This window comes from Struthio camelus, chromosome 17 (genome assembly GCF_040807025.1).
Source record: "Struthio camelus isolate bStrCam1 chromosome 17, bStrCam1.hap1, whole genome shotgun sequence".
Lineage (NCBI taxonomy): Eukaryota > Metazoa > Chordata > Aves > Struthioniformes > Struthionidae > Struthio > Struthio camelus.
In genome coordinates this window covers 5,336,133-5,351,230 of record NC_090958.1, presented here as the reverse complement: position 1 = coordinate 5,351,230, position 15,098 = coordinate 5,336,133, and the positions used below count along the sequence as shown (strand labels likewise).

General features: G+C 56.1%; 1 protein-coding gene across 2 annotated transcripts in view; it reads right to left on the bottom strand.

Annotated features, from left to right (window-relative positions):
- Positions 1-15,098, bottom strand: part of KSR2 (kinase suppressor of ras 2) — a 98,094-nt gene that overhangs the window by 63,924 nt on the left and 19,072 nt on the right. For both annotated transcript variants that reach the window (XM_068911145.1, XM_068911146.1), the window contains exon 5: positions 5,244-5,425. In XM_068911145.1, coding sequence (XP_068767246.1) covers positions 5,244-5,425 — 182 coding nt within the window. The remainder of the gene's footprint in view (positions 1-5,243; positions 5,426-15,098) is intronic.

Sequence of the window (15,098 nt, the reverse complement as noted above, 5' to 3'; positions counted from 1 at the left end):
CAGTGTGGCCTTGTGGCCAAGAAGGCCAATGGTCTCCTGGCAGAGTGTTGCCAGCAGGTGGAGGGAGGTGATCCTGCCCCTCTACTCAGCCCTGGGGAGGCCTCACCTGGAGTACTGTGTCCAATTCTGGGCTCCCCAGTACAAGAGAGACATGGCGCTACTGGAGAGAGTCCAGCGGAGGGCTACAAAGATGGTGAGGGGACTGGAGCACCTCTCCTATGAAGAAAGACTGCGAGAGCTGGGCCTGTTCAGCCTGGAGAAGAGAAGACTGAGAGGTGATCTGATCAACGTGTATAAGTATCTGAAGGGAGGGTGTCAAGAGGATGAGGCCAGCCTCTTCTCCGTGGTGCCCAGCAACAGAACAAGAGGCAACGGGCAGAAACTGAACCACAGGAAGTTCCATCTGAACCTGAGAAAAAACTTCTTCACTGGAAGGTTGACAGAGCACTGGAACAGGTTGCCCAGAGAGGTAGTGGAGTCTCCTTCCCTGGAGATTTTCAAAACCCGTCTGGATGTGATCCTGGGAAATATGCTCTAGAGGACCCTGCTTGAGCAGGGAGGTTGGACTAGCTGATCTCCAGAGGTCCCTTCCAACCTAAACGATTCTGTGATTCTGTGATTTTTTGCCCCCCCTCCCCTTTTTTAAACAGTTTAAGGAGGAAACTATGCTGTTGGCCCATCCTGGAGAATGTCAAGCGAGCAGCTTGATCCACACCATGAAAGCGCTCTGGCTGGGCTTGCAGCAGGGCAGAGGACAAGCAAAGGGCACAGGCATGAGAGCGATGCCAACCAGCTCCAGGTCAGTCAGATAAGAGAGATGAAGCAGCACGGGATATACTGGACTATTACAATAAAGAGTAAAAGATACGACCTGATTTCTGGGTGGTTCTAGCAAAGTCATGGGCAGTTGACTCCTAAATGCCATCTCTAAGTTAACAGTACAGCTCTGGCTGTCGCTTGGTCACAGGGAGTGACCAGATGCACCAAGAGATGGTCCTTGGATCCAGCCAGGACAAATTGTCTTCTCTCCCACATTCTCAAGAGATGGCTCTCCTCCCTAGCTCGCAGGGATGCTAGGATCCGTAAGCTGTGTTACAAGCAGCACTACTTACAAATATAAACTATATCAGTGGCTGAAAAGTTCCTCAGGATCACCAGATGCCACTGCTTGTTTCTGGGGCCGAATCCTGCAAAGCAAGCACAGAGCCGGTCAAATGAAACAGAAGAGACTTCGCAGCCAATAGAGGAAAAAAAGAAAAAAGATCCAGCTCTACCAGTGCTTCTTGGAGAAAGAGCCTGGAGGAGAACACATCCTAAAGGCAGAGGGATCTTCTGGCTCCTCAACAAGAATACAATTGGCCCAGCAAAGACTGCACCAGCACCCTGTCTTTCATCGTGGCTCAGCAAAAGCAAATCCCTGAAAAGCCACAGGTCTGTGCTATTGCAGGGCTAAGTTACAGCCCCAAAGTCATTACTTTCCCCTTTCTGCTTCCCCTTCAAGAGCTGATAAGTAAAAAAATCAAATTCGACCCGCTACAATTGAAAATCAAAATTCCTGGGGCTCCGGGACCTGCCTGAAGGAAATCCTGCCTGCTCACCCCTCCGGCAGGATTTGTGCTGCCTGAGAAAGAAAGAACGAGTCTTTCTGCAGCTGATTGCCTGCCCTCTCCCTAGCTCTCCGGAGCTGTGCAGCTGTGAAAATGCAGCCCAATCAGGGCAAATCTGCCATTAAAAATAAAACAGAACATCCAAGACCACATCACGGAGATCTGATAAGGACCAGAGACAATTCAGATGGGAGCATGCTCCTGCCACAAACTGCAAGACGAGCCGGGCGTTGAAAAGAAATCGAGAGACAGTATCCTTCAGCCTGAGAGATAGGGGTCTTGGAAAGGGCTCGCGAGGCTGTTTTCTGGCATCTTAATACGACAGGAACAACATTTTTTGTTTCGGCAACTTAGACAAGCAATTCCACGTCAGTCCAGCTCGTAATAAGTGCCGACTTGCCGATCCAACAACACGATGAGAAAAAGGGAAGAGGCCTTTTCCAATGGGATTTTTGAAGGCTTTGGCATGCCTGCTCCTTGGGAAAGCTACACGGCAAGGATCGCTGCCGACACGCGTCCGCGTCTCTCCTCGAGGCCAGGGACAGAGGCGGACGGCTCGCAGCAGGCAGGGCTGCCGCGACGTTGCCTGGGGTAGGCACGACACTGCCGTTCAAAGGCAACAAGAAACACCAGCAGCCCTGGAGGCAGGAGGTGCTGGGCCAGGCAAGGTGCAATTCCCACGCCTTGACCCACAAGGCACCCCAAGGGATGATCTCGCCATCCGAAAATGCACGCAGGGTGCCCCAGACAAGGGCTTGGGGTGCAAGAGCCCAAGGGGAAGTGAGAGGCTGTGTGCTGGAGAGGGGGACAGCACAGCGCGAGTTGAAGCCACGTAATTCCTGTTACAGCAACACATCCTAGCAAACTCCCCGGGGCCCAAGGCAAGCTGCAGAGATATTCACTCCTCCCCACAAACAAATTTGCTCCAGCACCGCTTGGCGTAACTCATCTTCTCCCTGCGATGTAATGAACCCTGGCTTCAAGCTCCATTAAACCCATCGCATAATCGCCTCTCCCTGCACAACCAGCCTCCGCTCCCCGCCGAGGCTGGGGAGCCATCCTTGTCCACACCTCTGCCGTCCCCAGGCGTCAGAGGACAGCGGACCAGCAGCTGGCAGCTGGCTGCAGGACGTGCCTGTTTTTCCTATAGGGTCAAAACTCTATAGGGAGCCAGGAAGGGCTGCACCCAGCCCAGGGCTCAGCCAGGCATGAAGCGTTTCTCCTCGCCGCAGAGGACAGCCCAGCACAACCTGCCCCAAGGTTTTGGCTACCGAGCTACCAGCTTGCCTGTTGCTAAAACCCACGGACAGAGATCCACTGAGCGGTGCAACCAATTCGCTCTCCCAATGGCTCCTGTCTACCTGCAAATGTGAATGTTTGCAGCAGCCATCAAAGCTAGAGGACCAAGGGGAGGGAAATGGAAAAAGTCACCTCTCCAGCAGCGTCAGTCACTCGCTAGTCCATCACTTCTCATTGTAGCGCGCTCCTGTTATGCCACATTGCATCAGGTTATCACACCACGGGATGTAATCCAACACTGATGCATGAAGAAACCTAATGCAACACGACACATCGATGGTTTGCTGAGAACGGGCTTTATTTCTTGGTTTCTGGTCCCCCTCGTTGCGGGCAGCAAGTTAGACTCATCCGATGCCGCAGGGGGAAGAACGATACACAAAAATACCCTCACTCCAGGCAAATCTGCTGGCTGTGCCAGTAAGAGTCAGGTAGTTGGACATCTCTCTATAAATAACATCGCCTGCCCTCAGAGCTCCTGCCAGGTCCCATTGTCCCCAAACCCACAGAAATAGGAGTAAAAGGATGCCAAGAAGCGCCTCGAGGCCCCTTCAACAATTCCAAACAGCAGCTGATTGGGGTAAAAAAAATAGAGAGAAATCACAAGGTCTTTGCCGTGCGGAGAGGCACGGCTGCGAGGAGGCATTCCCGTGGGCAAGCCAGGCGCTGGGCAAGGGAGCCGCTCCGGCACACCGGCACCCAGCGCGTGCAAACCCAGCGCCGGGGCAGGCGGCAAAGCTCGCCCCGTGGCCTCGGCACCGGGAAACTCAGCTTTCCAGAGCGCTTCCCACTAATGCAACAGGATGGCGCAGCGCTGCAGGTGCTGGAGCTAAAGGGTAGACAAGGTGGTGCTGCTGCTTTTAATCACCTGGACCCTCAGAGGGTGTTTTTAAGTCACAGTGCTTGGCACTTTTGGAAATATCGTCCTAAGTATTGCTTTACCTGCCGCACACTAAATGTTTTCCAAGTACATGCCGGAGGTAACGGGAGCCTGAGGCTGGGCAGGAGAAGGCAACGAGGAGCAAGCGGCTGCAAACAGGAACGTCACACTGATTCACTGCGGCAGCAAACTCGGGAGGAGGGCGAAGGACCACGTTTTGGGTGAGCAAACGGACAGAAGGGAAAGAAGAAAACGAACCAAAAGAACAGTCTGGTAAGAGACAAACGGAAGAAGAAAATCCATGAGAGGGATGAGAAAAGTGATTCTGGGGAGAGAAAGGTGGCCGAAGCGTGTGCAAATACGCAGTCGAAGGAGTTTGCTTAGCTGAGCTCGCCCTCCGCGCGACAGCTTTGCAGGGCCGGTGCTCCTGCCATACGAGTAAATCCCAGCTTCCACCAGCTGCCGCACGTTTTCTAGAAGGTTTTGTTTAGTCTGAGAGCCATGCCTGGCTTGTAAAAGCTTCAGTTCCTACAGAATTAATCAGGCTGCCGGCCCGAGATCAGGAAATGCGGTCAGGCTGTGATGACCTTCTCCCAGCTGGCCCCTGCGCATGGTTTGCTCCAGACCTGTTTGCACCAGGGCCAGCTTCACCGGAGCTTCGGCACTGCCTGGAAACTCTCAGGGGGGATTTTCAGGCCGAGGCGGCCTGAAAAGCACCACTGCACAAAGGCAAAACTCACCGCTGGATTTAGGAGGGAGCCCTTGAAAAACGACCTTCACACGTGGAGTGTCTCCGAATCAAACTACCCATCTTCCCGCACCCACGCGGACACACGCGTTATTGGGATACTACACAATATCTGCCTGCAGTTGCATATCTCAATATTAAATATCTTATATATAATATACACACACACACACACATATATATAAATGTGTGCACATTCAAGTTTGCAGGTTTATATTTGCACACGTCAGCCCAGAGGTATCCGAAAGAAGGCACCCATAGGAGGGATGCGCTCACCTTCGGCCGCATCTTTGACGCAGGGAGAGGAGAGATGGCTCAGCTCTCCCAGGATCTCAGGGGCCTCCAGAGCTCCCCACCGGGGCTAGAGGCAGCCCCCAAGCTGTCCCAGGGCAAACAGCACCGAGCGGAAAGAGCCTCGGCCGCTCACCAGGCCTGGCACCGCGCGCCAAGTCACCCCTTTTGCACCTTGCACTTAAACCAGCATGTTTCAGCCCCAACAACCCAGAGGCAACGGCATCTTTTGGGAACTGTGCAATAGTCCACCAACGTCCTCGGGACCATTTATGCATGGGTGGCTCCAAAGCCGGACTCCCAGGGTTTCCCCGCGGTCACGTCCTATGCTTGGCCTCGAGCAGAGCACATCAAACACCCTTCCCCAAGGACCGAGAAGGAGAAAGGGGAGGCCCTCCCGCCCCGAGCCGGCTGGACTTACTTGCCGAGAAGGTGGCTTCGGTGTGGACGGGAGGCGTGGAGGGCAGGAAAGGCGGGTACCCCACGAAGAAGGACCGCAGGGAGCGCTCCGGGAGCAGCGGCGAGCGCTGCGAGGGGATGTTCTCGCAGCTTCCCACGCTGTTGTGGATCTTGAGGTTCAAGGGCTTGTTCTTCTTCTTTACTCTGGAAGGGAGAGGAAGGAGTCAAAGGAGAGAAAAGTGAAATGCAAGGAAGCCGGGCAGGGGGGGTATTTTCTCCCGTGCCAAGAGGCCACTTGTTAAGCGATTTAGAGAGCTAAGCAACGCCCCGAGGGGAACAGCAGCACCCGCAGAACAAACCGGGCACCCAAGGCGCCGCATGCCCTCAGTCGCCCACAGAGGTTTTATTAACCGGTTTTTATTAACCTTTCCCTTGCCAGTGACATCAAAGAGTCTCATTCATCCACTGTCGCCAGCTCTCATAAAGCCTTCGAGAACATGCTGCGTTCGAGGGCTCTGCCTCCCGCCACGCTTGGCCGAAACCGGCCACGTGGTTCAAAAGCCTCGTGGGGGGCGGACGCCAGACAGGTCCGAGCGCAGGCGTACGTGCGCACGGACGCGGTAACCACTGACGCGCTTGGAAACGGGCCTAAAAAGTCATCCCCGTTCCTTATATCCTGGCCTCGCTTCCCATATCCACGTCCCCCAAAAGTCACTTGCCGTCTGCTAACCCCGCGCGGGGCAGCATCAAACCCCGTTGCTGGGAAGGAACAAACGCTGGCGGTGTTCAACGCAAACCTGCCTGCATCCATCCAGTTCGTGATTTACGTTACGCTCTCGCAGCACGGCTGGCAGCCCCTTTCGCCTCCAGACGTCTTCCCACGAGACCCCAGGGGAGCGCGTTGCCCTCGTTGGGGACGGGAGGGCTGTCGCCAGCTCCAAAGCCGCCACCGCGGGGCAGCACTCACTTCCTGAGTGCGAGCGTCACACTGACCCCATCGGCGTCCCCTCCAGCCCTGCTTCAAAGGGGGGAAACTGAGGCACAGAGGCTTACGGATCAGGTTCGGACTGCACGCTACAGCACCCAAGGTGGCCTTGGGCGTCTCTGACGGCTTCCAGGCTCGAGGGAGGCTGCTGGCTGCGCATCTCCATCCGCGGCAGAGCTGGCCGCGGCTCGAGGCGCCGCCGTTCCTCGGTCCAGCGCTGCTCCCCACCGCCCGCGCTGGGAGCCTGGATGGCCAAAGCCCTCGGCCCCGTCCCGAACGTCAACGTCACCGCAGGCACCTCCATCCACCCCAGGGCCCGAGCAGGGAACCGAGGAACTCACTGCACCGAAGCGCGGGAACCGCGGGAGCAGCAGAAGTTCCCGGCGCTGGGCTGGGGAAAGGCTCCTTCGCAGCTCCCATGCAGCAGCCGCTCGCTGCAGCCACGCAAGACGCCCGTTAAGCCAGTCTGATTTAACACGCCGTTTCCTCGGCCCGGGCAAACCGGAGCGCTGGCCGTCAACCGCCGAGCGCTACAGAGCGCGAGAGGTGCGGACGCCCAGCGCCAGCCCCTTTCTCCCGCCTGCCTGGGGCTGCGGCAAGGACGAGCCATCGCTTTGGCCCTGGCCCGGCGCCTCGGGCGGGACCCGAGCGGTACGCGGACCTCGCACCCAGAGCTTCGCAACGCCGACCAGCCAGGACCGAGCCGTGGCTTTCGGGCGCCGCTAAACCCCTGCCCCGAAGCGCCGCGCCGTCCCAGGCTCGGGGCTCGAGCCCCTTCGCAGCCCTTCATTAGCCTCTGACGGGCTAATTGTTTCCTCGGGCAGGAAAAGCCGCTGCCGGCTCGGGCGTCTCGGCGAGAGCTCGGCCGCTGGAGCGGGGCGCCTCGACGGAGCGGGTCGCGGCAAGAGCATGACCCGCGGCCGGGCCGGCTCCCGCGCCGAGCCCAGCGCGGCAGCGCCGAGGCCGGCCGGCCCCGCTCCCCGCCGCGCCACCCCGGCCTCGGCTCCCCGGCGAGACCTTTGGCCCAAAGAGCTTCCTGCCACGCAGCGATTAGCCGCTAATCTTATTTATTTTTTTTTCCACCCATAAATCAGTTCCAGACCAACCGTTTCCCGAGAGCATCATTTCCTCGCCGAGCAGGGCTGGTGACAGCTCTCGTTATTAGGAAGGATGAGTGATTTTGGGCAGAGATCTACTTTTCTCCTTCCTCGTTTCTCTGGAAAAAAAAAAAAAAACTCCAACGCAGGCAGACCCACCAACGCCGCTCTCCAACAGGGTGACCGATGGGGTCGGCGGAGGGACTCCCCCACGGGCCCCTACGGCCAGCGCTGGCCCTCGTCCCTCTTCGCCCGGCCGCAGGGAGCGGGTCGGTGCATCGGGGCGGCCGCGGCGGAGCGCGGCTCCGGCCGTCGGCGTCCCAGGGTGAGGGGACCCCCCCCCCAGTGGGACCTCAAAACCTTCACGTTCAAGTCCTGAGCTTCCACGCCTGCCTCTCGGGGAGCATTAGGGCTCATTAGGCAACTGCTTTGACGATCCAGCATCCCCCCTGTGCCAACGAGCACGGGGGCATATCCCATCGCTCCGGGCCAGGGCATGCATCAAGTGCATGAGAACTCCTCTCCCCCGACCCAGGCTCCAATTCTGCACCGTGTCTTCCTGGCAAAGGGAGCGGAGTTAAATAAATGAATAAATAAATAAATAATAAAGTGGGGGGGGAAACCAGGAAGGGGACACGTCTACCAAAGCCCGAGGCTCCAGGTGTGCAAGCCCACCCACAGGCGCACGGCGCTGGGAAGGGGGCGGCAGCCCCATGGAGCAACAAGGAGCTGCTGGGGACCCGCACGCGGGTCCTTTCCCGCGGGCAGAGCCGGGGCGCTGGCCCCCCCGGGAGGCCGAGCAAGGGCTTTTATGTCACGAGTGGGAGGATGCTGGGGGATCAGCCACAAAACCATCTGAAAAAGCTCCAAAACCTCGATGAGAGCGAGCGCTGCCAGGAATAAATCTCTGTCCCTTACTCCAGACCTCGCACGATTTGGTACCTCTACCCTATTGCGCACCGTCATCCTTTTCCAGGTCCAGGCCTTTTCCCTGATCCAGTTTCTCCCCAGACTGGTGCAGCTCCATAGTTTTTAGGCATCTTCCTACCTGCCCCGGGTTTCCTAGACGCCGTCCCTGAGCAACGGCATGAGAACGGCCCCGAGCCCGCGCGTCCCGGATTCGCCCAGCGGCGCGCCAGAATTTCCTGGTTTGCTCCCAATTCCTCCCTTGCGGCAGCCAGCATCCCCCGGCCGAGACAGCCCAGCTCGCGGAAAGCTTCCCTCCTCCGGGACCCTTCCCAAATTAGTCTTTCTAACCTAATTAGTTCCCAAATTAGGCTTTTTAACCTTTTTAACCTGGGGTTAAAGGTCTCTGGCTTCGAAAGCAGGACGAATACCAGTAGGGCTGCGGTGTGGGACGGCCACGAGCTCGGAGCCGGCGTCGCCCCCGCGGGAATAACCACCGGCTCGACGGTCCGAAGGGAAAGGGGCGTCCCGTCGCTCCCAAACCCAGCCGGGCGCCCCGGCCGGAGGCGGCGGGACGGAGCCCGGCTCGGCCGCTTCGCCAGCGAAAAAAGCAACGCTATTGCCGACGCTTCAGGGGGACTTTTTCCAAGGAAGAGCAGCAGCTTAATTAAAGCTTCCAAATCAACGCAGCGAAGTCATGAGACAACAGCAGAGCCCCTCCTGGAGGGCGGCCAAGCTCTAACTCGCTTCTGGTAATTTGGGGGGGGGGGGTCATCCGGGGGGAACCGGCCTGTGCTAATCCGCCCATTAAACTGTATCTCACATGTCTTCAGGAACTGGCAGGTTCTCAAGGGCTCGGACAAAGGGCGGCGCAAGGCGACGGCCCCCCCGCCGATGACACCGAAACGCGGATGGAGAAGCAACCGGGGCACAACGGAAAGCGCAGCAAAGCTTTTAAAAGCCGCCGCGCCTGCAGAAGGGGCCGTAGCGATCTCGGCGATCCCTGCCGACGCGCGGCCGCTGAGCTTTCGGCACCGCTTCCTTCCGGTCACGGCCCGACAAGCAACTAAATGAGAATCCAGCTCGGGGGAGGCTGCGAAGCGCCCGCGACGGGGGAGCAGGCAGCTTGCAAAACACCCGCTCGGGCTCTGGTTTGGTTTTTTTGGCTTGCAAGGTTTTGCAAGTAGCCCTTCATGACCACGCTCAGCGCCCCTTTAGGTGCCCAGCCAGCCTTGCACGCAAGCAAGGACAAACCCAGTTTGTCGGGGGGCCCCCAAAACCCCACAGCAAGTCCGCTCTGCCGCCAGCAAACCCATCGCAGCCCCGGTGTTGCCCGGGAGAGCTGGAAAACTCTGCCACCTCCGGCATCGAAACCCGAGCCTGCAAATCCCCAGGGCTGGGACTTTCAGGCCGGGAGACAGGGCAGGACCGATGCCTTAGAGCGGTCGTGAGCTCCCAAAGCCCTTTCCTAAATCGCCGCTTTTCAGCCTTGCCCCCTTTGCAAGCCACCAACTTGTTGCTCCCCCCGGGCTGGCGCGGCTGCCCCAAAAAGCCAGCGCGGCTCCCGGGAAGCGATGCCGCGGCGAACGCCCACCGCCGGGCACGTGATTTTACGCAGCCGTTCACCGAGCACGCGGCGGCCGCTTTCAGAGCGCAACAGCCGGCGCCAGGCGCTGCATGCAAACTCCTTTAGGTGTCAGCCCCTATCGAGCGGCTCGTCCCTGCCTGCAGCGTGAAACCCGTCAAGCGCTCATCATCGGCTCCAAAAAAAACCCACATACACGTAGATACGGTTTCAATAGACGGTGAAAAACCACTGACAGACACCCGAGAGAAAAGGCACGTCATCCCTTTCAGCCCCATCAAAGCCCGCCGGCGGCGGCAGGAGTTTACGCTTTGACGGGTGTTTTCCGTGCAAACCTCGACGGGGCGTCGGGAGCGCGGGAGGGCTCCCGCAGACCCCGCCGCGGCCCCGCGCCGGCCACCGCGCGCCTTCAGCTCCGAGGCGCCGACCGGCCGCGCGGCAAACCTCGCAGGGCACAAGGCGCCGCGCAGAGCTTCCCATCCAAAAATGGATGAATCCCTCCGGGGAACCGGGTATTTGTCACGCAGCCTCCCAGTACCACCCGCCAAACCCCCGTTCCCACCCTGCAGAGGGGAAACTGAGCCTTCCTCCAACCGCAGCGGGCCGAGCGGCGGCCCCGCGGCCGTCCCCGCGCCACGCTGCCCGCCGACCCCCCGAAGGGCGCGGGAACCCCCGCCGCCGCCTTCGCTCCTGCGTCGCCGCCGCTTGGCTGCAGCCCGGAAGCAGGCTCAAGCCTCCCCGTGAAATAAAAGATGGGAAGAGGGTAATGAAATCTACCCAGTCGGCTGGCACTTGTTGTCGCTTGTGAATGCTGTTGTTATTATTAATAATTAAAAAAAAAAAAAATTAAAAGAGGCGATTTAGCAGAAACGGGAGGTTGGCCTCTGCAGCCAACTGACTCAGGTTACGTTTTGTTCACCGCGTTGCTCGTCTCTAACGCTCTCCAATGTCAATGCAAGAATTTCTTTTAAAGGAAGGGAAAAGCGGGGGGGAAAAAAATCCCGCGTCGGCATTTCAGTTTGCTTTCTGCAAAGGATTAAAGATTGCTGCCGCCCGGCCTTAAGTGCACAGCCTCCATCAGGATTCAGCCCGGAAGATTTATGGCCTTTTGACTGGCTTAATTGCACAATACTCTGTATTAAATCAGACTACGGCAAAGCTAAAGCGCTTCCTCTGCGCCTCGGCAGCGCTTTGCCCGCCGGTGCCGGCCACCGAAGCACCGCGCCGGGCGCAAGGAGGGGTGGCACCATCAGCACCACTAAGGGGTTTTTTTTTTTTAGGATGGGACAGCATTTGGGCCGTCCGGAGTAAGCAGGATTCACGTGCAGTAAGAAATAGGGGGAAAACCCTACAGATTCGCTCCTGCGGTTTTTTTCGCTGACTTCCCGGGGGCAGCAACAGGCAACCGGACGGCCCCTCGAGAGGCTGCAGCGTCCCGGGGCCAGGGGAGATCAAACAGCTCGCAGGCACCAGCTCCCTTTCAGCATCGCGAGGGCTCCCGGCAAACGCACAGGGAAACCCAGTAGATTAGTTCAACCTGCTGGAGCTGGTTGCATGGAAGGCATTTCTTTGTTATAAGCCCAGAGTTGAGAAAGCTCTATGCAATATTAGCTTGATATTTTAAAAAAAAAAAAAAGGAGAGAGTATCTACCAGGATAAATCTACATTTATCCTCCTCATTACTGTAAGAGGCAACAAAAACCTCTTTGCCTGGCCAGAGAGAAAGCAGGTTTTTCATATCAAAGCCTTGACAGTTAAATATTTATGCAAGTGCCTGTCCCCACTTCCCCAGGACGGCTGGATTTTAAGGTGCAAAACCTTACTGATCTATTATTCTCTTTTTGTAGCACAAAGCCTAACTTTTTATTACGGCTGCAAATTAGAAAGCTCAGAAATTCTTTGAAGGAAACTCGCACCAAATCAAAAGTTTTCCTCCCAGAAACTCGGGCTGCGCGCGGAGACGGCCCCGCAGCGGGGGCGGCAGAAGCGGCTGCCGGGGGGCGGCGCAGGCTGCTTTGGTGGCTCGGCGGCGCGATGGAAGGAGCACGGAGAGCTAATTGCCAGGATCCTGAAGTCGGTCCTGGTTTTCATCAAGTCCGTCTGTTTTCCTTGTTACGTTTCTTTGAGGCATATGAACGCACCACGGCAGATAAGCACCGCTTTGTGCTGTACGGCCACCAGCTCCGGTCAAACGAACGGTGCAGAAACGATGCTAAGGTCGATGCTCCTCTTGCTGGAGCCACTTTCCCACCAGTTTAGCTGCGGGGCATTTTGCATTTGCACTGAGAGGAGCAGGTTTCCCCATCACTAAACACAACCCCAACCTACCAGGGCAGCTCCAGAAAGACTTCCCCCCCACCACCATCAGAGGGATGGGATGAAGATCATATAGCTCTCTCCCTTGGTATAAGATCCCACTGCCACGCTTGCAACACTCAACCAAGAAAAGCACGCATCCAAAGCGGGCAAACGCTTGCCTGCAGCAGCCCAAACGCACCGTGGATTAACACGAGCAGAGTAACGTGCTCCTTGGCCCGGGCACCCAGACGCACTTCTGGGCTCGCTGGGAGGCAAGCCATAGAAAAACTACAGCACCTGAGGGAAGCGCTCAGGCTTCATTTGGCTAATCAGAGCATCTCAGAAGACCATCAGATCTGGACCTTCCCGTTCCCGGTCCTCCCTCAGGGACGCAGTCCGCTACCTGACGGCGCGAGGGCAACGAGAGCCCTCTGCTACCTGCCGCCACGGCGGCGTTAATTCTTATCTAAATTCATAATCACGCTCCCGGCTTTTGAAGTGGTGAGCGGATGCACAACTTCTCATTAAAGGACACAGGGAAAAGTTTCTCTTCCAAGCATGTTAGAGCTCCTGCTCCTCCTGATGCAATACCACAGCAGTAATTAACATTAATGACACACCGAAGGAGAACCGCGTCCCCGAACAGTGGGATAATTGCAGCAGAGAGCCAGTTTGTTACGGAGGTTACACATCACTGTCAAGACGCTGTGTGCAAACTGTACTTTGATAAAGCTGGAGACAATCCAGAACTGGTGCAAGACTCCACCGTCCTGACTCACCACCAAAGGCACAAAGATCGATCAGAAAGGTTATCTGAAAACAGAGATGGATGCTGCTCATTTTGTTTGCCCAGGTCCCACCTTTTAATGCTCTCCCTGTTGCAGAAGCACCGAGCAGGTCTCTGCGTTAGCAGACAGCATACAGGACAAATAATACAACGCTTAAAATACTGCATATGGGTTATTTGCACATTTTAATAGTGTCCTGCTGCATACACCTGCTCTGCAAACATCAATCTATTGCTGATCCACAATGCCAGGAGACCACCTGCATTTCCAAAACCGAGTACGTTCAAAGAGACAGCAGACACTAGAGTTAACTTGTCAATCTAACCCACGCAGAATAAGAAATAATTGATCTATTACATAGAATGGTTGATTGGAATTGATAATGGGGAAAACTTTGTTCTTATAAAGGTTGCAGAGCATTAGAATAAATGGCCTATCACTGAATAACATTTAAGAGCAGCTCAGATGATAATTCTGAGGGACAGGCTAACCACAGACTGCTCAGCATGGAGGGGACAGTGGGGACCACCTCCAGTCCTATGTTTCTGCAAGTCGGATTCATTCATTCCTTCACCTCTTTGCCCATCACTTGGGGCATCCCACAGGGATGCATTTCATCCCATCCTTTCCGCTAGTTGCGTCCCATCTGGTCAGATGGGATGGACTCAGGCACCAGTTACAGGTAGGTCTCCTGCTGCCACGCTATATATGACCAGTGCTGCCTCCCCAAGATGGTCCCGCTGCCTAGCGCTCAACCCAAGCACAGCTGTGATGCTGTTGAACAGGGAAATGCCTTCAGAAAAGGTTGCTCACAGCACAGCTTTCTTTGGCTGAAAATACTCAAACCCCACATGAGTGATCTGACCCTTGAGTGAGGGCTCCTTGGAGACTTTAGGAATGAGCAGCACCTGACACCAGTGACTGCTGCCACCACTGGCCATCAGCTAGAAGAGCCCATCCTTTCTGATCGACCAGTTCTTCACTGCTCAGAGGGACCTTGTTTACAACAGATTGAGGGCTTTGGAAATCCTAAGTGCAATCAAAGGCTGCGGCCAAACAATACTAGAAATGCCCTCTTCTAAGTGATTTCTCTGTTATGCGGTACGGAGAAAACAGACACCCATAACAGAGGGCATCTCAGCTTTCTTAGGGCTGGAGAGTACTTGCACGCTACAGAAATGAACTCAGGGCAACAACGGATTTAAAGTTGGAAAGAACACAAGGAAAAAGGAAAACTAAAAAGGGATACGTGCTCTATCACCCGTTCAGATGTATATCTTCATCCGTGCAGGATCTCCTTATCCTTGTTTTGAAAAAAAAAATGGCATCAAGAAACAACCTGAACGTCAACAAGCCTAAGGGCAAGGAAGGTGATCATTGCAAGGCTTTGGATAAGCATCTTTCCCATCAGAATACCTAACCCTATCCAAATTCACATCTTGAATGCAATTGCAGAGATATAGGGCAGGGCGATCTCCTTGAAAACATTGCATAATCCACGAGGAGTGTGCATGAATGGTTCACAATTAACACGAGAAAATACGTAAAGCTGCTGCAATGGGCCAGAGAGAGAGACAGCTCCACAGCCAAGGTCCGGTTCTGTCCGATCTCACGCTCCCCTGGGAAGGAAACTGGTGCACTTACACCAGTGGACAGGTCACCTCGGCCATCCCAACCCCTTCTGCAGCGTGACGTGCTCATGTCTCCACCGTGCACGGCAGCACAGTGAGCTTGGCAGGGGGACAGTAACCCATGAGCAAAGCTGCCTTGCACTAGAGCAGCTCCCCCCAGCACAAACCCAACCGCAGAGACACCCCTAACACATCATATCCACAGCAGCTGCTTTGCCTTAGCTCTATCAAGAGAGCTCAGCCTCTCCTCCCATGCTCAGCTGTGTTAGATCATGCTGTTTTAATTTAGCATTGATACGACATGATCCTCCTGCAGTGGTTGCTTGCTGGAGGCTATCTGAAGGCCATGGAGTTCATTAATTTGGCTAGCTACTAGTTTGGGGGGAAAGGCACCACAACTGGGAAGTGTTGAGGCTTTGGGCTCACCTCCTCTTTGCGTGGGAGCTGGCGTGTTGAGGAGCGTGGCACCCATTGGACCAGCTGCCCCACCACAGCTCTGGACACCGAAACAAGGAGATCTCCTCTAGTCAGCTATTTTGCATGTACCCTTTCAAGGGTTAATGTATGCACTCTTAAGCTTGCTTTTA